The sequence below is a fragment of the Hyperolius riggenbachi genome, chromosome 6 (assembly GCF_040937935.1).
Source record: "Hyperolius riggenbachi isolate aHypRig1 chromosome 6, aHypRig1.pri, whole genome shotgun sequence".
Classification (NCBI taxonomy): domain Eukaryota; kingdom Metazoa; phylum Chordata; class Amphibia; order Anura; family Hyperoliidae; genus Hyperolius; species Hyperolius riggenbachi.
The window spans coordinates 48,043,218-48,069,777 of NC_090651.1; the positions used below are offsets into that span (position 1 = coordinate 48,043,218).

At 41.7% G+C, this 26,560-nt stretch overlaps 1 protein-coding gene across 6 annotated transcripts in view; it reads left to right on the top strand.

The window, feature by feature from the left end:
- NEGR1 (neuronal growth regulator 1) overlaps positions 1-26,560 on the top strand; it is a 748,663-nt gene that overhangs the window by 294,174 nt on the left and 427,929 nt on the right. For all 6 annotated transcript variants that reach the window (XR_011021944.1, XR_011021943.1, XM_068239223.1 and 3 more), the window contains exon 2: positions 6,964-7,196. Coding sequence is in view for 4 of the 6 variants with exons in the window: in XM_068239223.1 (XP_068095324.1) it covers positions 6,964-7,196 (233 nt within the window). In the remaining 2 variants the exon portion in view is untranslated. The remainder of the gene's footprint in view (positions 1-6,963; positions 7,197-26,560) is intronic.

Below are 26,560 nucleotides of genomic sequence, written 5' to 3' on the forward strand. Positions count from 1 at the left end.
ACCCTCATGGTGCATTATGGGGCGAACCGAACTTCCGCAAAAGTTCGCCTGCGGGACGCGAACGCGAACCACTGAAGTTCGCATGGAACCGTTCGCAGGCGAACCGTTCGGCCCAACTCTAATTAGAATACAAAACAGCTGCTATGACGTTATGTACGTATAAATTGTTGTATTTTTTAGTATTTTAGAGGTGCCTTTTTTAACAGAGGGCAATAATAAAAAATAAATCTTTGAACAACTGCTTAGATTGTCGCTGCGTCATGACCTGTTATTACCGAGTCACATGATTGCTTGCCGGATCCAGGTTCCTCTCCCATAGCTGCAGGTGTTCATTTTATGTACATAGTTCATGGCTGTAGAACTGTTCTTAATTCTCTGCCAGTGATAAAATATACAAACCAAAGTACAGGTGTTGGAAGTTATTACTATAATATACGAGCAAAACTAGATGTTGTACTCCTGGCTGTGCTTCTGGAAAGAAAAAAAAACAGTCTAGTCCGTTACATTTTTGACTGGGGGGTGGGGGGGGGGACAACAACCCCCAGTTCTTTCTTCTGCCTTCTCCTGATAGTGCTGGAGTCCCTAATTTGACCCATTAGGAGCTTCAAACATATTTTTTCATTTGAAAGCTGCAGTATATTCTAAACATCGACAAATATCGTTTGGCTGCCTAGTGCTGCTAAACGAGCAGGTGGCAGGGAGCAGTTACAGTTACCTGTGTCGGATGGCTTCCTCTCTTCCTCCACCGGCGGCTCTGAGCTTTCCACAATTCTTTTGGGTCCAGATCACATAATATGACATGTGACCAGGATCCAGGAGACAGTGGGAGTGTTGCAGCGCCACCTAGTGGTGGAAGAGAGGTGATGGAAACAGTCTCTTCCGTCGCCCCTCTTCCACCCAGGGTGGCGCTGTAACACTGACATGGCCTCCTGGATCCTGATCGTGACCGGAACTGAGAAGACATGTCGGGATTACCACTCTGCTTACCTGGCTGAGCCTGCCAGGCTGGGGAAAGCACACAGTTTTACTTTATTTGGCTGCTAAAGGGTTAACAATTGTTCTGCAGTGATGTGTGTATGAACCCTGCTTTCATGTTCTGGACAGAGTAGAAGCTGGGAAGGCAGTCACCTGATCATGATAATCTGCATATGATTACAATAACTTTCCGGGGTGGGGAAGTGGGTGGAGGCTATTTTTATATTTAATAGAAACAGTGGAGATCTTTTTGCATTGTCTCCCTGACCTGACCTGGATATTCGTTCTATTTCTTCCCTTCTTGTCTTCATTGTCTTCCGTTTCATTTTTTTTTCTTTGCTCTGTTCTTCGGTTTCTATCTTTATGGTTTCCTTCTGTGTAGAAGAACATTTGATATAAATAGGTCACCTAAGTTTACGTTATTTTTCTTTTTAGCTTTATATTAGCTCTGTTTTGCTACATCGGGCTTTATTTATTTATGGAATTAAAGTGTGCGTGCCTGGGTTCTGTGTACTTTAATTGGAAGCTTAAAGAAGAACCCCGTTACATTTAGCTATAATAAATGTTGACTAGGAATATTATCTGTAATTTAAACCTTTTACATTTTTAGTTTAGTCTTTCAAAAGTTAGCAGATACAGATTTAAAAAAAAATCTTTCTCAAAGTGTCCTTCATTTATCAGTTATTCTCTAATGCTGAGATCTGTGCTGGGCGTCTTTGTTAAGCTGGCCACTAACGGTCCAATTTCTAGCGAAAAATCGTTCGAGCGAACAGAAATTCTGATCGGTTTGGTTGTAAATAATCTCCATTGGTGGACACAATCAATTATGAATGAGTGAAAAAAATTTCGCCCGAATGAATTTTCACCGAACTAAAATTTTGATTTTCTTGGTGGTCGTGATAGATAGGAAGCAAAGATGGGTTAGTTGATGGTGTAGTGAACGATTTTTCGTCCGATCAGAATTTCTGATCGCTCGAACGATTTTTCGCTAGAAATTGGACCGTTAGTGGCCAGCTTTACTGGCAGATGCAGGGATGGTCGTAGTCAGCCAACTTCGCTACGCTGGAACTACGCGTAGTTTTACGCTTCGCCAAACTACGGCTTTGAAATCAAATAATCGCTTCGTATGCATTTCGTAGACTATGCGTTAAAATACGCAATTACGCGTAGTGGAAAACGTAATGCATGCGGACGCTTATGCCATTATGCAGAAAAATGTACGCATTAATTCCTCTGCAAAAGCTTGTACCAGGACCTCTTCTATGCATACATTCCCCTTTCCAATGCGTAATTTTGTAAGCATACAATCGTATGCGGAAAAATAGACGCGAATAACGCATTCGTAGTTTACTTCGCAATACACTTGTAAACTACACGTAGGGTGCGTAAACAACGCGTAACGATACTTCGCTACGCGTAAAATTGTAAGCGTAGTTTTGAAACTCCGCCTACGAACTACGATGCGTAGATGCGAACTACGATGCGTAAATTCGCACTAGCGTAGTTTCTGCTCATCCCTGGGCAGATGCGCTGACAGTGGTAAACAATTTCTAACAGGCAGAAACTGTTCACTCTGTTGTCTGAATTGGCATTTGTCTATTTTTTGATGTGTAAGGTCCACCTGGAAAATTTGAGCGCCCACAGCCAAAGGGAAACTTGAGTGCCGCACGCATAGACCACAATAGTAATTGCGGCTATAGTGGCGCTCAGTGGACAATTTGGGTGTGGGAGGCGATGAGTATAGCCAAAGCCCCGGGGTGACATAGGGACCAAAAAGGCAGAGATTGCATCATAGATAGAGGTGGAGGGGGTAAGTTAACGGCATGGCTGGAATTATATGTTTTCCGCCCCTAGGCCAAGTATATTGGGGGTCCCCTTCCATGTGCAGTATTGCCTCTCCCATTCCAGCTGAAGCCACCTCTTCTATATTTAATATCCATGTACTGTAATAATTGCAGTAATAATTGCAGTATTTGTATAGCGCCTTTCTCCTGTCGGACTCAAAGCGCTTGCAAGGCAGCCACTAGAGCGCACTCAGTAGGCAGTAGCAGTGTTAAGGAGACTCGCCTAAGAAACTCCTTACTGAAATAGGTGCTGGCTTACTAAACAGGCAGAGCCGAGATTTGAACCCAGGTCTCCTGTGTCAGAGGCAGAGCCCTTAACCATTACACTATCCAGCCACTGTAGCCCTTCTCTTTCATGTACAGCTCTGTAGATGATGGTTCTGCACCCCCTCGTTGCACTCGAACTCGAGTTATCAGAACACCTGTGAAATATAGAGACTACGTCCTCTAACGTATTCTCTGAGTAGATGCAGCAGTCTACAAACTGTCTTATGTTTAGAATTTACTTATATTTGCAAAAGAAGAGAGATGTTAGGATGTTGAGATTCATATGTCTGCTCCACCTACAGTGACATAAGAGTATTGCATTCTAAGTACTGCATTCTGGTTGTTTGTTAATGTTGTGTCTCAATAAAGTTTTGTTGTTGTTCCTTTTACCATGAGGCTGTGTTAACAAGTTTCCCTTTTTCGTGTGTTGCTACTTAATTGCAGCCTTCTCTTCCAAATGTAACAACCCCTATTTCTTGTCCAGGTGCCCCCTCATGGTTCAGCCACCCAAGGCCTGGGCCTTTTTGGCCTTTCCAGAAATCTAGCCATGTTTAACAGGTTAGTGTTAGGGGTAGGTGAGGGTAGGTTAGCGTTAGCCCTTCACTGATGCATCCACCTGGTACGTGTACCAAAATAACTTTGTACAGCACGTACCAACCTTCTAGTTCTACGATGAATTATAACGTGAAATGCGTTCTTAGTTAAAGGGAAAGCCAAGGACAGGAGTAAGAGGAGGGCCGTGAAGTCTGGATAAGCCTTGCAGATGCATTCAGGATAGACTGTAGAGCTTGTAATAATTATTATGTATGATTGCACAGACTTTATGAGTGCTCAGCATTGTTATCTAAGCGACAGACAAGCCGTCTGGTAGTGATTGTAGGACGATGATGGTAATTGATTCATTTAGATTACTGAATGCAGCAAACTGTGAACTGCAAACATTGATTTTGCACCTGTGAACAGAATCAACACATAAATATGTTGGAAAATGTGATGTGACCTGCACAGGTGTAAAGAAAGAGATAGCAGAGGACATTATGGGCCCGATCCAAATGACTTTTTTCCTAAGTTTTCTCATAGGAGATCATTTTTAATCTTCTGTTTAAAATATAAATAACTTTTGCACTCTTCTGAGTACTGGTATTTTATTTCTTGCTGATGGCTTAAAGGATACCTAAGGGGACATATGACATTATGAGATAGACATGTGTATGTACAGTGCCTAGCACACAAATAACTAGGCTGTGTTCCTTTTTTTCTTTCGAGTTAAACATCAGATATGTAAGTGGCAGTTCCTGTCTGAGTCAGGACTGGATCAGACTACAATGTGATCCTCACTGATAAGAAATTACAACTATAAAACACTTTCCTAGCAGAAAATGGCTTCTGGGAGCAGGAAAGAGATAACAAGGGTCAATAGTTCATATATTTTAGCTCTGGCATACTTCAATGGATGTGTCATTGAGCAAAAACAATACAAGAGTAAAAACTTAAAAAGTAGATAGTAAAGAGAGCCAGGCTGACTGAGATAAGATTTCTTACAACAGACACATTTATGATTATATTGGAATGCTTGCAGTGCAGGGTCAGGACATAGACTACATAATAAACTCAGCGCTGTGGGTAAATGGAATTTGATTTTATGGCTGACAATCCCGCTTTAACAGGCATTTAAAATTTATAATTTGAAAATATCATCTTGGAGAAAACTTGGGAGAAATAGTGAATTGGATCAGGCCCCTGTGTCCAATACACTAATGACTTATCACGTGACTGGGCAAACTAAGGTTGTATTATTGAAGGAATTATTTGGGAGTTGACCTTGTTTTCCATTCATTGTGCAAGTTGTGGTTTTGAAATTAGAAGTTGCTGCAGTTGGTTTATGTGATTTTATAGGTACCTAAAAAAAATGTTTGTTTTTGAATTACTAAAATAAAAAGAAACACATAGAATTTCACTTTATGTAAAGAGAAACTGAAGCGAAATTTTTTTTTATAATATAATGATTTGTATGTGTAGTACAGCTAAGAAATAAAACATTAGGAGCAAATACATAAGTCTAATATTGTTTCCAGTACAGGAAGAGTTAAGAAACTCCAGTTGTTATCTATGCGAAACAGCCACTGAGCTCCACGACTTTCAAAATCGCAGATAACTCTGTATTCAGAAGCTTGTTATCTCAAGTGTCTGTCACTGTATTTTTTTTTCCTGCAGAGAACAGTTCAAAAGTTTACTGGCCTGCTCTGTGAAATCATTTAGAATGCTGAGTAGTGTGTAAACTGCAAATATAAGAGAATGATGCAGTGTTATAAAAAACACTATATAACTGAAAATAAAAATATGTGAATATTTTCTTTGCTACTAATGTTCTATTAATTATCCATACTACACAACCAATTCATTATATCATCATTTTTTATTTCACTTCAGTGTCTCTTTAAGCAAAGTAACATTCTTTGGCAATCTGATGTTCTGCAGTCGTAGCTGTTGTGCCATATTAATATGAGACATAATTAATGCTAAGTAGATAGTGATGTGGAACAAAACATTCATACTATTATTTTCCACAATTAAAATAATGACTAAATCCATTAAGGAACTCAATATGTTATATCCGGAATATAACAAACCGAGAAAGGGAAGCATATGTTATTGCTGTTGTACACTTTTAACAAAATGACAATGGGACTATCTATACATTATTTTTTTTGTATTTTTATTGTATTATTAGAGCATCATTAATCATTAAATAGAATTTTAATTAATTTTAGCTCTGAAAGTTGAAACTGCGGTCAGAGATACTGTACAGCTTTGTTTTCCATGGGGCCTGGGTTTTAATCAAATTGGCTATTGATATTAGAAAATGATGTCATGAAATTCTGAAATGTTTAACGCACAAATAACTGGATCAGTGTTGCTTTCAAATTTTTGCCACAGTCATTTAGCATTGAAAATGCTAATTTCGACTTAGAAAATATATAGGGGAAAATACATTGTTTTTTTCCACGGTCAGTTTTCGCAAAAAAAAAAAAAAATGTTGCCAGTATTTTTGCCTAAATTGCCATTCATAAGTTAAAGGAGTTCTTTCGCGAAAAAAGTAGGCAGTTAAAAAATGTGACAGATGACAGGTTTTGGGCCAGTCCATCTTTTTAAGGGGGGTTCTCAGGGCTTTCTTTGTTTTCAACAGCATTTCCTGAACAACAGTTGCAAAATTTAACTGACATAATAGTGTGCAAGTGATTAGGGAGGCCGGCTGGTATCTTGCTACTTTGGCAGTTAAACTGTTGTTCAGGAAATGCTGTTGAAAACAAAGAAAGCCCTGAGAATCCCCTTTAAAAAGATGGACTGGCCCAAAACCTGTCATCTGTCACATTTTTTAACTGCCTTCTTTTTTCGCGAAAGAACTCCTTTAAGAGCAAGTAACCTTTTAAAGATAAACCTTGCAAAAAAAATCGATAAATTACACCTTATAAAGCCAAAAATTGGTAGACGTAAAAAAATCAAAATTATTTTCAAAGGCATTTTTGCTTGAAAATTAAATTTTACAATATTTTCACAAAAATAATGCGAAAAGAATATCGCCATTTTACCGACACATGGTGGAATCCATTGACCAAAACAATAATAACCCTATTAAAACATAGGCACTTCAAACATGTATCTCTAGGCAGAGTTGGGACCTTTTTAATACATATTTGCAAAGTAAAAAAAAAACAAAAACTGAAATCTCAGAGTTCAGAAGAATAAACATAGTATAGGTGACACTAAAAAATAGTAAACATGAGTTATTTGATAAAAGGGTTGAGTGTTACTTTAATGTGTTTGTGTAATAAAAGTGTTTTTAGAATTTCAGTAACACTCAGTGATTTGTCCTCAGGTGTTTTTTGGAAGATGGAGCATCTAAAGGAGCCTGGTTGAACCGTTCCAGTATTATATTTGCGGGGAATGACAAGTGGTCGGTGGACCCCAGAGTATCGATTACAGCGGCATCCAAAAAGGAATATAATCTGCGGATACAAAAAGTTGAAATTACGGATGATGGACTGTATACCTGCTCCGTACAAACTGAACACAGTCCAAAGTCCATGCAAGTCCATCTTACTGTTCAAGGTAGGAATCTTTATATTTAACTGTGAGCAGCAGGACTTATCTTTCAGTTCACTGCATTGTCTTTAAGAGGAACTGACTACAACTTAATTAATTCAATTGCAAATTTTAACAATATTACTTTATTAAATTATTTACTCAATGTCTTCCCATTATTGTAAAATATTTACTTTCCATGGTTTTACATTTTTAAATGTATCACAGGTAGCAACATATTTACTGCTGCAAGGGGCATCACTAAGGCACCCAGTGATGCCTTTATATTCTAGGAGCAGACTTCTGCACAATAAACAGCCAAGGCTAAGCATCACTGGGTGGGCGGGGCTATCTAAAAATATACACCTATATGTGTAGACATTGGAAATATTTCTGTTGAATCCAGGATTTTGTATTATGAATCATTTACTACATCCCACTATGTGTCACTCTGGTGCTTCTGTAAAGAGTAGCTGACAGGCATAAAATCAAAAATCAATTCTCTATTTTTATCTGTTAACCTCCCTGGCATTGAGCCGGTAATGGTGACAGGCAGGAAAAAGAAGATGAAAGTGGGATGCCCGTCACCATTATGGGCATGCCGCCAAACTATAGGCGTCTCCAGTATAGGGTATTATATGTGTCCCTCCCCCCACCTCCTGAATCCTACCAATCCCCAGTGCTTACTCTCCAGAACCGATCCTCAGCACTCACTCTCCACAACTCCGAGGCAGAGCGCTCCGGTCTTCTACTGCGGAGAATCGAGACCTGGCAGGTGACGTCACTGATGTCATGGTGTTGGTGCGTTTCTGACGTCATGACCTCATCCGCCGGGTCCCGATCATCCACAGGAAAAGACCGGAGCTCTGCCTCGGGGTTCTGGAAAGTGAGCACTGGGGACGGGCTCTGGAGAGTACATGCTGGGAATCAGGGGGAGGGGGATCAGGAGTCGGGGGCACATATAATACCCTATACTGGGGAACACCTAAACCTTGCTATCTATACTGTCCACACCTGTACCTAGCTTCCTATACTGGGGAACACCTAAACCTGGCTACCTATACTGGTCACACCTGTACCTGGCTTCCTATACTGGCCACACCTGTATCTGGTTACCAATATTGGCTACACCTGTATCTGGCTACCCATATTGGCCACACCTGTACCTGGCTTCCTATACTGGCCACACCTGTATCTGGTTACCAATACTGGCTACACCTGTATCTGGCTATGGCTACCCATATTGGCCACATTTTTACCTGGCTTCCTATACTGGAGAACACCTAAACATGGCTTCCTGTACTGGCCACACCTGTATCTGGCTACCTATATTGGCCACACCTGTACTTGGCTTTCTATATTGGCCACACCTGTACTTGGCTTTCTATATTGGCCACATCTGTATCTGGCTACCCATATTGGCCAAATCTGTACCTGGCTTCCTATACTGGGGAACACCTAAACCTGGTTTCCTATACTGGGGAACACCTAAACCTAAATTCCTATACTGGCCACACCTGTACTTGGCTACCTATACTGGCCACACCTGTATCTGGTTACCTATACTGACCACACCTGTATCTGGCTTCCTATATTGGCCACACCAGTTGTACCTGGCTTTCTATAATGGCCACACCGGTACCTGGCTTCCTATACTTGGGGACACCTTAACCTGGCTACCAGGTTTAGGGGGCAGTGGCGAGGCGGCGGGCTCCGCCAATTCCCAAGAGATTTCAAGCTGAAATCAATTGGGAATCGGCCAGCGGTGTATGGGCAGCCAACAGATCTTTCTCTAATCAATTTCGATCAGAGAGACATTTGTCCCTTGGCCGAATCTGCCCATCTTCGCTAAATGTATGGCCACCTTTACATTTGTATTAGTGCAGGTTGAGCAGCTGCAGCTCGGGAGTGTAAGTGATCAGAGATTTATTTTGGGGAGTAATTTTGAAATTTAGTTTTGATTTGATTTGATGTTATGTTTCAAGCTTTTATTATACTCAAAATGTATACTAGACCTTTGCTTCACATGTTTTAGTAAGTTACAGGAAAAAAAAAGTTATGAAAATGAACTGAAATACTTTTTGCACAGAAATCCAGAAAAAAAGGGAATGCCGAGGAGGTTAATCAAGTAATAAGGTTGCTAACCAGGCAATCCAAAAGTTCAAATCACTCTTAACCACTTAACGACCGCCTAACGCCGATAGGCAACGGCAGGTCGAAGTGGTGTTTCCATGGAAACTGTTCCATGTCAGTTCACGGAGGGTGTCTCCGTGAACAGCCTGCGAACCTCCGACCACGGCTCGCAGGCTAATTGTAAACACGCGGGGAAGAAATCCACGCTGTTTACATCAAAGGAGATCGGCGATCCCCGGTCTCTGATTGGCAGGGGATTGCAGGGCATTGCCAGCATCTGATAGGCTAAAGCCTATTAGAGGCAACGCAGGACGGATCGCCGTCCTGTGCCACCCACAGCAAGGAGGGGAGGGAGAGAAGGGCAGAGAAGGCAGAATAGCGCTGCGGAGGGGGGCTTTGAGGAGCCCCCCCCCCTGCAAAACCCAAACAGCTAGCGGCGATCAGACCCCCCCCAGCAGGACATCCCCCTAGTGGGGAAAAAAGGGGGGAAGTCTGATCGCCATGCTACAAACACAATCTGTGCTGTGGGCTGAAGAGCCCACGCAGCACAGATAAGGGGAGAATCCCCTGGTCATCAAGTGGTTAATTTTCTTTTCCATAGAATAACATTCCCCAGGTCCACAGCTCTTATTTGGTACTTTGCCGAACAAAGGAAGTTGCAGTGCATGCTGTGTATTTTTTCTTTTACTTCTTTACTTCCCTCCCCTTCTAATAGTTATCCCCCTCAGACATAAATAATACAGCCTGATTGGCTGAAGCCTCTTTACCTACCATACCTCTGTTCCTCTCTGATTTGCTAAAATTTCTCGTGCTGAGAAAATTACTACCCCCTGCAGCACCTCCTGAAATCCAATCCATACAAAAAAAAACAGCTCTGCAGAGTCACACATTGATGATTTATGACAATGCACTTCCTACTACAGAGCTGGGTGGGAGTGTCTGAAGACTGTGAGTAGGGTGGGCAATGCATACACAATCAGGCAGAGGAGAGAAAAAAAGAATAAAGGAGGAAAGGACATCAACATTGGCTTCATGACAGACACAGTCAAGATGGAAAATGCTAAGAAGAATTTTCTCTTTTTTGAAAATCACTAAAAGAAAAAACGTGGTGTGACAATCTTACCTTCCGCGGCGTCTCTGACGGGGTCCGTGCTGCTGGTGAAGCTTCCACTCTGGTATCCTCTGGCGGCGTCCCCAGCTCCCCTGCAGCGGTGGGTTCAAGCGCACACATGCGCATTGCATCCAAACAGACGCGTGCGAGACCTGAAGGGTTTTATAGGTTAAGGAGGCGTGTATGAGCAACGTCAGCGGTGATGTCATTAGATGACATCACAATGCAGGAGGTGCTACCTAATTTTGGAGTACTTTTTGGGATGTCTAATTGTGTATTTAAGACCAGTGCTCTCAGTCACTCATCGGCCTTGATATACTAATCAGTTCGCTGGTTCTTGGCCTAGTCAGTGAATTTTGAGAGCTACATTAATATATTGTGTAGACGCACAATATATATGTACTCTAGTTAGTCAGTCTTGTATTTTGTAGTTATATTATATATTATCTTAATATATTGAAGTAACATCTATTGTATATTTATCTGTGTACTGACTTCTGCCTGCCTCTTGACCTCGCTCTTGTCTTGTCCTTCTGTACCACTGCCATTTGATACAGGTGTTCGACTCGGCCTGTCCCTAACTTTGTTATTGTCTGATCCTTACAATACGACTGACATCTGACTTATGTGTATGACCCTGCCTCTTTATTGACTACGATATTGCCTTGCTACTCTGTGCCTCGATACCTCTGGCTTTGTGTGCGACTGCGGCCTGATCCTGACTACGCTTTACGTACTTCTGTTTGTGTATATCCTTGTACGTTACCTCATCACGTATCAGCGTGATACGTGGACAGTGCAATACATATGTTATGTAAGTATGTGCCCTCTTTAAGGGGCACATACAGTGGCTAATTGTTGGTTTATCCACTTATTTAATTCAGCACTAAAACAAATTTTAAAGTTGTTCTATAGTCATTAAACACGATAATAAATGTTGCATTTTTATTTATTGGCGCTCTGTCTTCTGGTTTGATTGGCATGTTTTTTTGTTCAGAGCAGATTCTTATTTGACTCCTGAAAGTAATATGTTCATAAAAAATAATGGAGCTTAGAGCATACTCAAAGTGACACGTAGCATGAAGAGATAAACATATGTGCTTATAGTACCATTCCGATTGTCAGCCATAAAATCAAATTCCATTTACCCACTGCTCTGTGTTTATTATGCAGTCTACAACCTGACCCTGCATTGCAAGCTTTCCAATATAATCCTAAATGTTTCTGCTGTAAAAAATATTCTCTGTCAGAATCGATATTTGATATGTTGCCAACGGGAGGAAAGCTTGTTATTTCCACTCCCACATTCCTGCTCCTCACTGATTGGCTGTGTGACACAAGGGTGAGAAGGGAAATGCTCCTCACCTTGGTGTGGTTTTTTTTGTATGGTGTGTGTGTTTGTGTGTGTGTGTGATTTGTGCATGCTTGTGTGTGCACAATTGTGTGCTTACCTGTGTATAGTGTGTGTATGCATAATTTTGTGTGTGTGGATGTGTGTGCAGTAATTTTGTTGTGTTTTATGGTAGTGTGTGGTAATGTGTTTAAAGTGTAACTGTCGGGCATAAAATCAAAAATCAATTCTTTATTTTTATCTGGTAAACACGTAATAAGGATGCTAATCAGGCAATGCAAAAGTTAAAATCTCTTTTACTTTTCTTGTTTATAAATGATCATTCCCCAGTTTACCTGACTCTTATTTGGTACGTTGCCGCACAAAGGAAGTTGCAGGGCATGTTGGATTGTCCTTTTTTTGCTTCTGTACATTAGTTAAGTCTGAAGGGAAATAAAAAAGCAAAAAAAGACAACCCAGCATGCCCTGCAACTTCCTTTGTGTGGCAACGTACCAAATAAGAGTCAGGTAAACTGGGGAATGATCATTTATAAACAAGAAAAGTAATAGAGATTTTTACTTTTGGATTGCCTGATTAGCATCCTTATTACTTGTTTACCAAATAAAAATAAAGAATTGATTTTTGATTGTATTTATTTATTTATTTATTGTATTTATAAAGCGCCAAGATATTACGCAGCGCTGGACAATAAATAGGGATACATACAATATTTAGGTGTGACAGACAGCAAAATGACAATACCTGAATCCAAGAAAGACCAGATCATGCAGCACAGTATGAGTACAAGGTAATGCTTAGTCACTGGAGGGGAGCATGGAGATTAGGCAAGTTAGGTTCACTCAGATTTTATGCCCCACAGTTACACTTTAAGTGTGTTTTGTTGTGCTTGAGCATGGATGCGAGTGCGTATCTGTGTCTACTTTACTATGTGTGTAGCATGTGTCTGTTTTGTGGTGTATGGGTGTTTTATTGTGTGTGAGTGTTTGTATGGTGTGTGTGTGTGTGTGTGTGTGTGTGTGTGTGTGTGTGTGTGTGTGTGTGTGTGTGTGTGTGTGTGTGTGTGTGTGTGTGGTGGGAGTAACCATAATCGAGGTATAAGCTAATGTGGAGACTAACAAGTCAGAGCAGTAAATAGAGGTCATTCAACACTACAGTCCCAGTGAAATAAGCATAGCTCAAAAAACACTTATTTATAACTGCTATAAAATGGTGCCGTTTTAAGAGATATACTGTATTGACTTTGCTGTATGCTGAGCCGATTCCTTCATTTGACTTTATTTCAGCATTAATGATCCACCACAAAGTCAGGAGACTTGGCTTCTATAACTTGGGTGACATGTTTATCACGGCAGTAAAACACGACGCGTTTCTGTCTAGTCCTTGGCAGTCAGAGTTGCAGGTGGAGCTTTAAAATAAGGAACTTAAACAAAAATGCTTAAAACATGTTTTTGTACTAAGCGTAACAAATTAATAAAACTAATGTATTATTAAAACGCTATATTTCCTTTAAGAATCACTCTCCAAAATAATTTTAGAAATCCCAAGCATGCAAGGTCAGTATCTAAAAAATCAGATATGTCAAAACATATTCCATACTTTCAATTGGCTTTCCTGGAAAAAAAAAGTCTCAAATTGCCCTTTTACGCCCAATCGCCAAGCCTCACTGGTCATTGATGCAATTCAGCATGGCCTTGGGCCAAACCACAGTGATGGGGGGGAGGTGAGGGTACCTATCAGGTCCTGATGAAAAGTCATTACAACAGAGTCCCCGTTATCCGGAACTCAGGCAACAGGAAGTCTCAACTAACCGGCACGCCTGGTGGATATAGGGGACTTTGTTTTTGGGGGGAGATCAAAATACTTACCGAGCCTCCAGCAATCTGTAGCAGCTTTCCTCTAGGTTCTAGTGGGCTACTAGCGTCCGTGCCCGATGCGGGTCAGGTGACATGCCGGCTTGCGTGCACGGGGGAAGCCGGAATGCCGCTAGGAGCAAGAAGAAGGCTGCTACATGTCACTGGAGGCTCGGTGAGTCATTGGGGAGGGGGTTGTGCTCAAGCAACCGAGAAGCACATGTATCTGGCATAAGGCGATCCCTGCTGGTGCAGGATACTAGGGACTGTGCTGTATTCAGGGATGCTCATTCCGGGGAATGGAAATTTCCGCATTTTCGATCGGAAATCACATTTTCGCATCGGGATGCAAAACGCGGAAATTAGTGTGCGGAATTCTGAAATCGCGGAAATTTCCGCTATACCGATATTCGGTAATTTTAAGCCAATCAGAAGACTCAGAATGAATAAGCCAATCAGAGGATGAGATTTGTATTGCAGTAAGTGGACATTTCTGCAGAAATCTGTTAAACCAATAGTTGGTAATTTTAAGCCAATCAGAAGACTCCGAATGAATAAGCCAATCCGAGAATGAGGATTTGTAGTGCAGTAAGTGGTGGGCAGAATTTTCCCTGGAAAACAGAAATCTGCGGAAATCGGAATACCGTTCGAATACTGCTAAATACCGTCGGAATTTCCGCGGAATCGGAAATCAGCAATTCCGACCATCCCTGGCTGTATTATTATTGTGCCAACATATTTTGTGCCGCTATACAGAGTAAGAGAACAAAACATGGAGTACATACGTAATAGTACAGACAATGGCAAACACAAAATATAGAATTGGTAGACATAGTTAGAGTTGAGCTGAAATTTTCGTAATTTCGCATTACTATAATTACGCATGCGAAATTTGCGATTACGATACGAAATTAGCGTAGCGAAATTACCAATAAAATCGTAATTGAAAATACCGTAAGCGTAATTTTCAACGCGAAATTTCGCGTTTCGTTCATGCCGTAATTTCGCATTAAACGCTACCGTAATTTCGCGTTAAACCGTAACGCTCCGTATAATATAAAAAAGCCGCCGACTTTAAGGGTTAATAGCAAAGCCCCCTTAAATGCTAAGAGCCTCAAATTTGGAGAATATATTAAGGAGATCAGGAGGAATAAGAGGAAAATTTTTTTTTTCAAAAAGACCTTATAGTTTTTGAGAAGATCGATGTTAAAGTTTTAAAGTAAAAATGTATACATTTAAAAACCCGCCGACTTTAACGGTTAATAGCAAAGCCTGCTTAAAGTTTAGGAACACCAAATTCCTAGGGTATATTAAGGGGATCAGTGGGAATAAGAGGAAACATTTTTTTTTCAAAAAGACCTTATAGTTTTTGAGAAAATCGATTTTTAAGTTTCAAGGGCAAAAATGTCTTTTAAATGCGGAAAATGTCAGGTTTTTTTGCACAGGTAACAATAGTGTATTATTTTCATAGATTCCCCCAAGTGGGAAGAGTTTTACTTACTTCGTTCTGAGTGTGGGAAATATAAAAAAAAAACGACGTGGGGTCCCCCCTCCCAGACCTCTTTAACCCCTTGTCCCCCATGCAGGCTGGGATAGCCAGAATGCGGAGCACCGGCCGCGTGGGGCTCCGCACCCTGACTATACCAGCCCGCATGGTCCATGGATTGGGGGGTCTCGGAAGGGGAGGGGCAGCCAAGCTTTCCCCTCCCCCTCCGAGCCCTTGTCCAATCCAAGGACAAGGGGCTCTTCTCCACCTCCGATGGGCGGTGGAGGTGGAGGCCGCGATTTCCTGGGTGGGGGGTTCATGGTGGAATCTGGGAGTCCCCTTTAAAAAGGGGTCCCCCAGATGCCCACCCCCCCTCCCAGGAGAAATGAGTATAGAGGTACTTGTACCCCTTACCCATTTCCTTTAAGAGTTAAAAGTAAATAAACACACAAACACATAGAAAAAGTATTTTAATTGAACAAAAAACATAACCACGAAAAAAGTCCTTTAATATTCTTAATTAACCTTTAATACTTACCTGTCCCTTTAAATAAATGATCCCACGCAATATCCTCGGAAATGTTCTATCAGTTACAATGTAACAAAGTTATTACAATGTAACAACTTTGTTACATTGTAACTACGCCGCACCCGACGTCACTCACCGCCGCCGCCGCGTCTGTGCTGCAGGACCCGACAGAGCTCTGAGCTATAGCTCAGAGCTCTCTAAGCATCTTTGTATTTGGGCTCCAAGGAGCCCCATTGGTCCTTAGCAGACCAATGGGGTTCCTTCTGATTTGAAGGAACCCCATTGGTCTGCTAAGGACCAATGGGGCTCCTTGGAGCCCAAATACAAAGATGCTTCTCAGAGCTCTGAGCTATATAGCTCAGAGCTCTGTCGGGTCCGTGCAGGACGCTAAGTCCCCGCCGGCTCCGCTGCCCTCCCCGCCTCTCCCACATGTCACCCACATGTCACCCACATGTGGGTGACATGTGGGTGACAGATGTGGGCAGGGTGGACAGCGGGAGCCGGCGGGGACTTAGCGTCCTGCAAGGACGCGTAAGTGTATGCGGCGGGTGAGCGGCGAGTGACGTCGGGTGCGGCGTAGTTACAATGTAACAAAGTTGTTACATTGTAATAACTTTGTTACATTGTAACTAATAGAACATTTCCGAGGATATTGCGTGGGATCATTTATTTATAGGGACAGGTAAGTATTAATGGTTAATTAAGAATATTAAAGGACTTTTTTCGTGGTTATGTTTTTTGTTCAATTAAAATACTTTTTCTATGTGTTTGTGTGTTTATTTACTTTTAACTCTTAAAGGAAATGGGTAAGGGGTACAAGTACCTCTATACTCATTTCTCCTGGGAGGGGGGGTGGGCATCTGGGGGACCCCTTTTTAAAGGGGACTCCCAGATTCCACCATGAACCCCCCACCCAGGAAATCGCGGCCTCCACCTCCACCGCCCATCGGAGGTGGAGAAGAACCCCTTGTCCTTGGATTGGACAAGGGCTCGGAGGGGGAGGGGAAAGCTTGGCTGCCCCTCCCCTTCCGAGACCCCCCAATCCATGGACCATGCGGGCTGGTATAGTCAGGGTGCGGAGCCCCACGCGGCCGGTGCTCCGCATTCTGGCTATCCCAGCCTGCATGGGGGACAAGGGGTTAAAGAGGTCTGGGAGGGGGGACCCCACGTCGTTTTTTTTTTATATTTCCCACACTCAGAACGAAGTAAGTAAAACTCTTCCCACTTGGGGGAATCTATGAAAATAATACACTATTGTTACCTGTGCAAAAAAAACTGACATTTTCCGCATTTAAAAGACATTTTTGCCCTTGAAACTTAAAAATCGATTTTCTCAAAAACTATAAGGTCTTTTTGAAAAAAAATGTTTCCTCTTATTCCCACTGATCCCCTTAATATACCCTAGGAATTTGGTGTTCCTAAACTTTAAGCAGGCTTTGCTATTAACCGTTAAAGTCGGCGGGTTTTTAAATGTATACATTTTTACTTTGAAACTTTAACATCGATTTTCTCAAAAACTATAAGGTCTTTTTGAAAAAAAATTTTTTCCTCTTATTCCTCCTGATCTCCTTAATATATTCTCCAAATTTGAGGCTCTTAGCATTTAAGGGGGCTTTGCTATTAACCCTTAAAGTCGGCGGCTTTTTTATATTATACGGAGCGTTACGGTTTAACGCGAAATTACGGTAGCGTTTAATGCGAAATTACGGCATGAACAAATAACCATTGTAAAGCGAAAATTACGCTTACGCGAAATTTCGCGAAATCCTTCTTCGTTACGATTATGTACTTACGGCCATAATCGTAATTACACTAATTACGCGAAATTTCGCGAAATCGTAATTAGGTCATTACGCTCATCTCTAGACATAGTAATTACAGTGATTTATGTAAATATGTAACATGATGAAAAAAAAGCATAGTAGGTTCCAAGACACGAGAGGGTGAGAGCCCTGCCCTTGCATACTTACAACCTAGAGGAAAAAAGAGGTGGAGTAGTATACAACATTTAGTATACAATATGTATACCTAAAGTCAGTGTGTTTTAGGTTATATTTAGTAAGGAGCACAACTTGGCCAGATGTTGAAAACGAATGGCCTAAGTTAGAGCGTATGTGTGTCAGATAAAGTAAGTCATAAGGTAGCCCATCCCCAATGCTCATCGTTGGCCAGTGGAGCTGCCAAACCTGTGGTTGGTCACAAGAGATGCTTATGGGTGAAATAGTTGACACCTTGTATAAATTCCTCTTGGCAAGGCTTTTAGTACAGTTTAATTCAATTTTTAACAGTGGCTCTAAGGAAGACTCTTGTATTTAATCTTATTTATGGATAGATTTTGTTGATCATCGACGTATCAATCATAACACTGCAGAATTGCAGCAACAAGCTCCCAATCCCATACAAAGAGGGAAGCCCTATTGTAATGTTAATGGTATTTGATTAGGGATTGAAAATAAACAAGTTTAACATGGTTTGTTTGAACCAGAACTCATGTGATTAGTATTGACCAGCTGATGGATTTGTCTGGGCTCTGATTCGCTGTGATCACTTTCTGCTTTAGCCTATGCCGAAACCAGCAAATCAGAGCTCTTACATATCTACCACCTGATAAAACTTATCGCATATTTTCTTATGAGTTTTGGTACACATGAGCAACACTACACAGTTTTTTAGTTTCACCTTGAGTGGATTCACAAAGCTTACTTATTTTTAACCTTAACAGGGACCTGGAATCTAGTACAGCATACAATTTAAAGTCTTTATCTCACATATGGTTGCTGAATAAATTCACTGGACTGTGACTGTGCTTGTTTAGCTAGATCAGCGTGTCTAATCAGCAGTGGTAAATCTTAGCTGTAAACTGTCCAGCAGCAGCTCTCTTTAACCACTTTGCATCTAGATCTTGTTTCCCACTTATAGACCAGAGCAGTTTTTACATTTTAGCTATGTCCCTATTTAATCAGCAATAGCTTTATCCCTACTTATGACACCTAAATGAAATATATATATATATATATATATATATATATATATATATATATATATATATATATATATATATATATATATATATATATTCTAGACAAACTAGACCTTCATTGTATGACATTTTTTCCTTTTGAACAATTTTGTTTTCTATGCATTTTAATGAGAAAAAATAGGAAAAAAATGAAAATACACATTATTTCTCAGTTTTACCAATTCCAGTTTAAAAATAAAAAGGGCTACTGTAGATAAAAACACAAGTTTTGTTTAGCTATTTCTACCATTTATCACAAAACGTAGATTATGTTCCTGTCACAATTTATGGTGAAGATATTTGATTTTGAAATAATGCTACAGGGTGCATTTTTCACAATGAATTGAGAAAACAAAAGTATTTTTAATGGTAAAAATCAATCTTATTGGTTCAGGAAACATATGTCCCTTTCACCAATTAGTGCTGCAGCAGATAGTGCCAAAGGTGTGCACAGGAGCAAGCCCAATGGTGCACAGCTGTGCATCAGCTACAAGACGTATATCTACGTCTTCGTGGCTTAGATGAAGTCACAGAGGACATAGATATACAGTAGTGGTGGATAAAGTGGTTAATGTGTAAAAACAGGATTAACCCTTTCAATGCTTCTAGTACAGTGAATCCAAGTAAAACGTCAGGTTTTTTTTTTTAGGATTTCCATAAACCGCAATAAAGAAAAAAAACTCCACCATGCTGTGGCTAATCTTTTAGAGCAGAGAGGAAGTTCTGAGTTTAGTTCCACTTTGACTGTAAAGGTGCGTACACACGCACTACTACAGAGAACGACGGGCCCGTCAGACCCTCTCGCTGGGCGGTCGTTCTCCCGACAGTAGTGTGTGTGTACAGTCTCGTTCAGAAAACGGATCGTTCAAAAACAGCCTTATCAGTCTGCAGACAAACTGTACACACACACTACTGTCGGGAGAACGACCGCCCAGTGAGAGGGTCTGACTTACCCGTCGTTCTCTGTAGTAGTGCGTGTGTACGCACCTTAAGGAGAGCAAATGCATGAGATAAACAAATAAGGATAAATAATTAATGAAGCAAACAAATAAGGAGAGACAAATCACCAGTTAATTAAATAAACCAGTTAAGATAAATTGTGAGTTAAGTCATTTAAGGAGAGATAACTTGTAAGTTAATAAGTAAGGTGAGAAAATTCAACAGAAAAACTTTGTGAATCAGCCCCAAAAACAGGTTTTAGGCATTTTAATTTCTCCACCTATATTTTAAAAACATAAAAAAAAAAAATGGTGGACCGATCCTTTAAATAACCCTGAGATCTCAACCAAATCCATATATCAGTTTTTTTACATGTTTGATCCCCTGCGTGTGAGAGCCCTAAGGCTGAGCCATTAATAAATAAACTGGCCAAGCTTGATGGACCTGTCGGTCTTCATCCACCGTCAATACTCTACCGCTTCTATGTTTAACACCATCTTCCAGCAGAGTTACTTAATGATTTATTTCATCATTAGCTGTAATATCTGGAGGGTATAATTTCAAAACTTTGGAATATTCCTTAGTTAGGAAAGTTCTGTAACGGTATACAGTTTTAATGAGATGGTAAAAAGGAAAATTTGATCTATGACAAAGTAGTACTTGCTGCCTACAAGCGGCATTTTACTGGAAGTTGTATTGTAAATTCACGTCCCACTGGCTCTCAGCGGGTTGTTTGCCATTACGGGCTGGTTTTAATTTCAGACGGTATTTAAGGCCCTTGTAACAAACAAAAACTGGTGAGGAGCAGCATGAAGATAAATGATTCCTCCGAAGCTCTTAACGGAGGATCTTTCGCAAGTTAGTTGCCTTTTTATGGTGTGTCACGTTGTGTATTGTTAAAGAAGAATTCCCCAATGCAAGAAATAAAAGTATTCCCCAAGTTACACAGTTATATCAGGCTAACTTAAAGGATACCTGACCTGTGGCAAAGTTATTAAAGTTCATCATTAGCACAGTAGTGTTGATTTTACAAGTAGCTACATACTCGTAGCTACTCAAAAACAAAATTTAAATGAGACAGGCGTGGTTGATATAGCCATCAGACGGCCTCATGGGTATGTTATCCACCCCTCTCCCGAACTCACAGCCCGCTTCCCGTAACCACTCCCTGTAAAATTTGACTTGTGGCTAAAGTCAGACTTTCAGACAAGAAGAGGCAGACTTCCTATGATGTTCCCTCCAATCAAGAAGATTGAAGGGGGCAGGGAAGTGGAGGGAAGAGGATGCTGATAGGAGGAAACATTGTAGCAAGCCTGCCTCCTCCTGTCTGAAAATGATGTGATTTCAAGGTCCAGGAGTAATAAGCCCAGAAGTATGTGGATCCAGTGTGGACATTCCTCTGTTCTAACCTTAGGTAGCTTTGCATTGGATCAGGTATGATTAAAATCTCATCATGATTGCAATAACACTATCAATAAAAAGCCCTATCACAAGTATAAAACATAGCTTTAAAGAGAACCCAAGGTGGATTCTTAGAATCCTATTAGCACACAGAGGCTGGGTCTGCATATAATGCCCAGTCTCTATTGCTATCCGGTTTCCCCCCAGCCCCCCTCTGCGCTCTGCTGTCCCCCATAAATCACACAGCCGTGCTAGCAACTGGCACTGTGTCGATAGCTGGCTGTTTACATCTCCACTGACACTCTCGCCGCTCCCCTGTCGCCTCTATATTCCCGCTCCCCACCTGCATCCCTTCCCTCCAATCAGCGGGGAGGGAAGGGACGCAGGCGGGGAGCGGGGACATAGAGGAGGTGGGGGAGTGGCGAGAGTGACAATGGAGATGTAAACAGCTGGCTAGCGATGTCGCTAGCATGGCAGTTTGATTTATGGGGGTAGCAGAGTGCGGGGGGGGGGGGGGGCTTGGGGGAAACAGTGTAGCAACAGAGGCTGGGCATTATATGCAGACCCAGCCTCTGTGTGATAATAGGATTCTTAGAACCCACCTTGGGTTCTTTTTAATTCAAATAATCAAAAAAAAAGGCTCATAAATACTCAAAACCTGATTAACACAATTGTAGATAAACTCATAGGGTCCGTAATAGGAGCATCTATATACAGAGATACATCCTATAGGTGTCTGACACTGGTCAGAGTGGACACTAATAGGCTTTGAGCAAACTATCTCATCCTAACTCCCATGACACATATCAAGTGAGCCCAAACATATTGAATGCTTGTGCTTTACAGTAATGTACATGTCTCAAAAAGTCAACATGTTTCGCTCTATTGAGGAATAAAGTGCATGGACAAAAAACACATGAAATTGTACCAATATGATAAGTAATATGCCAAAAAACAGTTGACCAATTACAGATTTATAGAATAAAACTTGATGCATCTTAGAATGCCCCAAAGTGAAACCAAACTTTTCAAGGGTAATGTAACCACCCTCACTAGGAACAACACGTGCAGCAATAGGCTGCCCAGAAATATGTCAACCAATCACTGGCAGGAATGGTACACACCCATTAAACTGCTAAATGCCAGCACTAGTTCAGTACGGTTGTAATTACTTTTAACTTAGATAGGCGTTATCCGTTGATGTAGCTCTCTATTTTAGTTGAAAATAAATATTTTTTTATACTATTACCCTACTGTGTCTCGTTTCATATTACAATTTTGTTCTTATTTTCCTCTCATGCTGTAATGATTAAAACACAACAGTGCCAATGGAAGGGTATTACATTTTTTCTCACAACCAATTCATCTGTTTTTAAAAAAAGATCTGGCCTGGATGGCACCCAGCGCTGGCATGTACCTCCAATTAAGAATCTTTTGGCATGGAGAGCGGATGTTCATCTCCTCTCAGATTGAACTGTGCTGAATATTATGAGGCTACCCATGCCTGGACTCCAGTAGGATTTACCAGAGATAAACTTACAATATTGTGTCTACAACGTGAGCTGTTTGCCAGCGACAGATGAAATTACTGTATTGTTTCCATTGTTCTCTGAAACAACACAGCAGCAGCCAGATCTCACTGTGTATTATTTGATTATTTGTATTACTTGTTAAAAGGACTCTGCAGTGTATCCAATTATACAAATTCATTACTATATCCTGGATGGGAGCTGTTTACTAAAAGTACTGCTTTTAATCACGTAAAAGGTTTCCTATTCCCAATCCAACCAGGAAAAGTGTTTAGGTGGACCTGAATTCTAGCACGGGACACAAAGAAATCAAAGAGAAACACACCCTGTGTGTTTTTAGCAAGAAGAGCCTGTCTAATTCCCCTTCATCTGTAAGCAATCACAAGCATAATTTGATCTCTCAGCCGTGTCAGTACACAAATTCGGCAATCCTTGGCAGACCCAGCTAATATGTAAACTCAGGATGCTAACCCTTTGTCAGCATCTGTGAAAGCAGTAGGTAGACACAATTTGCTAATTTATTGCAGGAGTTCTGCAAGATGTAACAAAGAAATGTTTTTTCTTTGAAGAGAACCTGTACTGAGTAAAAATATTTGAAAATAAATACATGAGGTAACTTCAAATGAACATTACATAGTTACCTTGCCATCAGTTCCTCTCAGAAGCTCAACATTTTCTTCTGACAATAATCCCTTCCAGTTCTGACAATATTTTTGTCAGATCTGAAATATATCAGTTGCTGTCAGTAAAATATCAGTTGCTGTCGGTTATAGCTGAGAGGAAAACTAATGTACCAGGTAATGTCCATGTTTCCCTATGGCTCAAGTGGGCGATGTTACAGTTTAACTGTGTGCTGACCAGAAAGATGTTATGGGTAATGGCCATTTTCAAAATGGAGGACAGAAAATTCCCTTGATCACAGTGAACAAACAGGACGCAGGACAGGAGAAAGACACCGAGGAGTAGACTACATGGAAGGTAAGTATGACTTGTGTATGCTTATTTTGACTTTTAATTTTCAGTTCAGGTTTTCTTTAAGGCTGCTTACACACAGGTACGTTACAGGCGCACGTTAGTGCAGCCTGTAACGCTCCCCCAACGCACAGCAATGTAACACAAGTGGGCTGTTCACACTGCCCACGTTGCGTTACATGTAACGCTGCACGTTCTTCCATAAGTGCAGCATACTATAGCGTTACAGCGGCTTAAGCCGCGTTAGACTGTTTGCACATGCTCAGTCATGTTGGGGAGGAGCGGAGAGCGGCCAGGCACATGGCTAATTAATATTCACTGCACGTTGTGACGTGCAGTGTTTACTTCCTGGTGCGGCCGCTCTGTGCGGCGATTGGCCATCTGACGTGATGTGACAGAGGTCTTACAGCAGAGAGGAAGTTGTGAATTCACATCCGCTTTAATATTTGACCACAGCATGCTCTGATCTGTAGCACTGCCAGATCTCTCTAAAGACTCCCTCCTCACTTCTGACGAGTCATGCTGTCTGCTTTCCCTGGGCAGAGACAAGACAGCTGCTCTATTTTTCAGTGCTGTCTATTGCCAGCCTGTGAAGAATGGGGGACTGCACACAAGAGAGCAGACAGCATGAGTCATCAGAAGGGGGGAATGATGAGGGAGTTAGCAGGGAGGCTGGGCAGGACAGTAAACTGCCCCTAGGAGTAGTGATGAGACAAAATGTTGCGTTTTGGTAATTCTGACACGAAATGTGCAATTATGACGCAAAATTGTTATCAGAAGATTCACAATTTCAAGTTAAATCTTAATTTTGTGTTTCATTCATTATTCCGTAATTTTGCGGAATTATGAAAATTACAGGTAACACAAAATTGTAATTTCATGTTTTACACAAAAATTCATCCAGAAAAATACTCGTGATGACAAAAATGTTGGTGATTCCGCAAATTTCATCACGAAAACAATCATAATTGTGAAAACGATTGTAATTATGAAAATGCTACACAAGAGAAAAGAGATGTGTGCTCAGACCAGTCAACTCCTGACTTCATTACTGGCTGCCTCAAGTCTGCTGACTAATTAAAATGGCAAAGCGTTTGCATAATGCATTCGCCTACCAGAATGTGCAGGATCTAAACTATCAACCTGCCTTTCCTGCAGGAGTTGGCCCACGCAATGTGCATTGCATCTCAACAGGGGTGCCGCGTGTAGGCCTCCTTGTACCCCCAAGGAAGAAAGGGCAGCGCAGACACCCCCAAAAATCTGGGAGCGCCACAACTGCCTCCCCCCCGGGAGGGGGGAGCGAGATTACATGGCCGGTTCGCCCCCCAGATATGGCCTGTGTCCGGGGTGGACCACCCATGCAGCCCCCCCAAAGGATAGATTACCTACCTTGCGTATTTACTTACCTGTGGTGCAAAATTGCATGTCCTGGGAGCGAACACACCAATGGTGGGGTGATGGGGAGGGGGGGGGGGGGGCAGGGCACAGGCAAGCCCCCCAGACGCTGCCACCGCTGGGAGAGCCCATTGTTGTCATGAAATACCATTGTTGTCATGAGTGTTGCCAACCAGTGATTTGTTTAGCTGTGAAGACCTGTCTCTTACGTTTATTAGGGTCCATTCACACTTGAAAGTCACAAAATGGTAGCGCTTAGCGCTACCATTTTGCCCAGGTGATTTTACTGCGATTAGCAGGGTAAAAGCTCTATACACTCTCGCGGTTTAGAACAATCACCATCAGCGCTTTTATAAGCACTGTATCGCAATCACTCCAGAACCGCAAGAAAATGCTGCAGGCAACACGTTTTGCGATTGCTGTTCATCGCAAAACACCTGCAATCGTGGCAGTGAGATCACTGCCATAGCGTTACAATTGTGCTAGTGCTTTAAAAAGTGCTAGTACTTTGGCAATTAGCTGGAATCACCCACTAATCGCCCAAGTGTGAATGGGCCCTAACAACTGGTCAAATTTTGAGGTCATACCATTTTTTATTAATTTAAGGCAATTGTATGCAGTTTGAAATCATAGCCATCAGAATCACTAACTGCTGCATTTTATTGGTCAAATTCCAATTTGCATGAAGTTAACATAAACAGGTTTAGCATCTCATTGATTATCTCTAGCACATATTAAGACACCAATGAGAGTCCCCTTTAGAGATGTGAGCGAACAGTTCACCCACGAATCTCTATGTGGCCGTACTACTTCCGGGTCTCTATGACCTGTAGTAGTACGGCTGTGCTGGGCCGGCAGTGCGCATCTTTGATCGCGCGCCTGTTGCCGGGCGCTCTTTGCGCATGAGTGTGACATCACTCATGACGTCACGCACATGCGCAGAAAGTGCCCGGCAACAGGCGCGTGATCAAGGACGCGCACCGCCGGCCCAGCGCAGCCGTACTACTACGGGTCATAGCAACCCGGAAGTAGTACAAGGTGAGGGGTTCGCTCTAGTCCCCCTGATTATCTTATGAATCGGGCAAGATGGAAGGTGAGGAAACACCCTAGAATGAAAAAAACACAGAGAGCCCAAATGGTGCAATATGTCACAAAAAAGTGGCAGATAAATGTGAGGAGAAGAATGGGTACTCACAAAGGAGGGTTGCAAGGGGGCAACTGACCACTACAGACAGCTGGAGATCTATAAACCTGACTCCACTCAGGGATCCAGGCAAGCCGGAGATGGTTGCACTCTTGAGAGAAAAAGACCCGTGGGTCCCAATGGGATCCAATGGTGTACCCCTCCCTACGGGGGAAGGAGGGTGGGGGTTGGTAGAAGTATCACAAAGGAGGGAAGATGTGCCCAAAAGGCACCTTAATCTCGCCTTTCAGCACTTGCTGCCACTTTATTTGGCCTGAGGAAGAGGCCAGTGGCTCACAAAACGCATTGCCAACATTCATAAAACGTATGAATTTGTTTTCATTGAGGTAAGCTACCTCATTTTTTACCCCCCTTTTATTGTTTTTAACATGGTTTTATTTATTTGTGTGTGTCTCTTTCCTCCTTTGCATCTCATAAATTAGCTTTTCTTATAGTTGAGGTGAAAAGGGAGGGTGAGATAATTCATGAGAA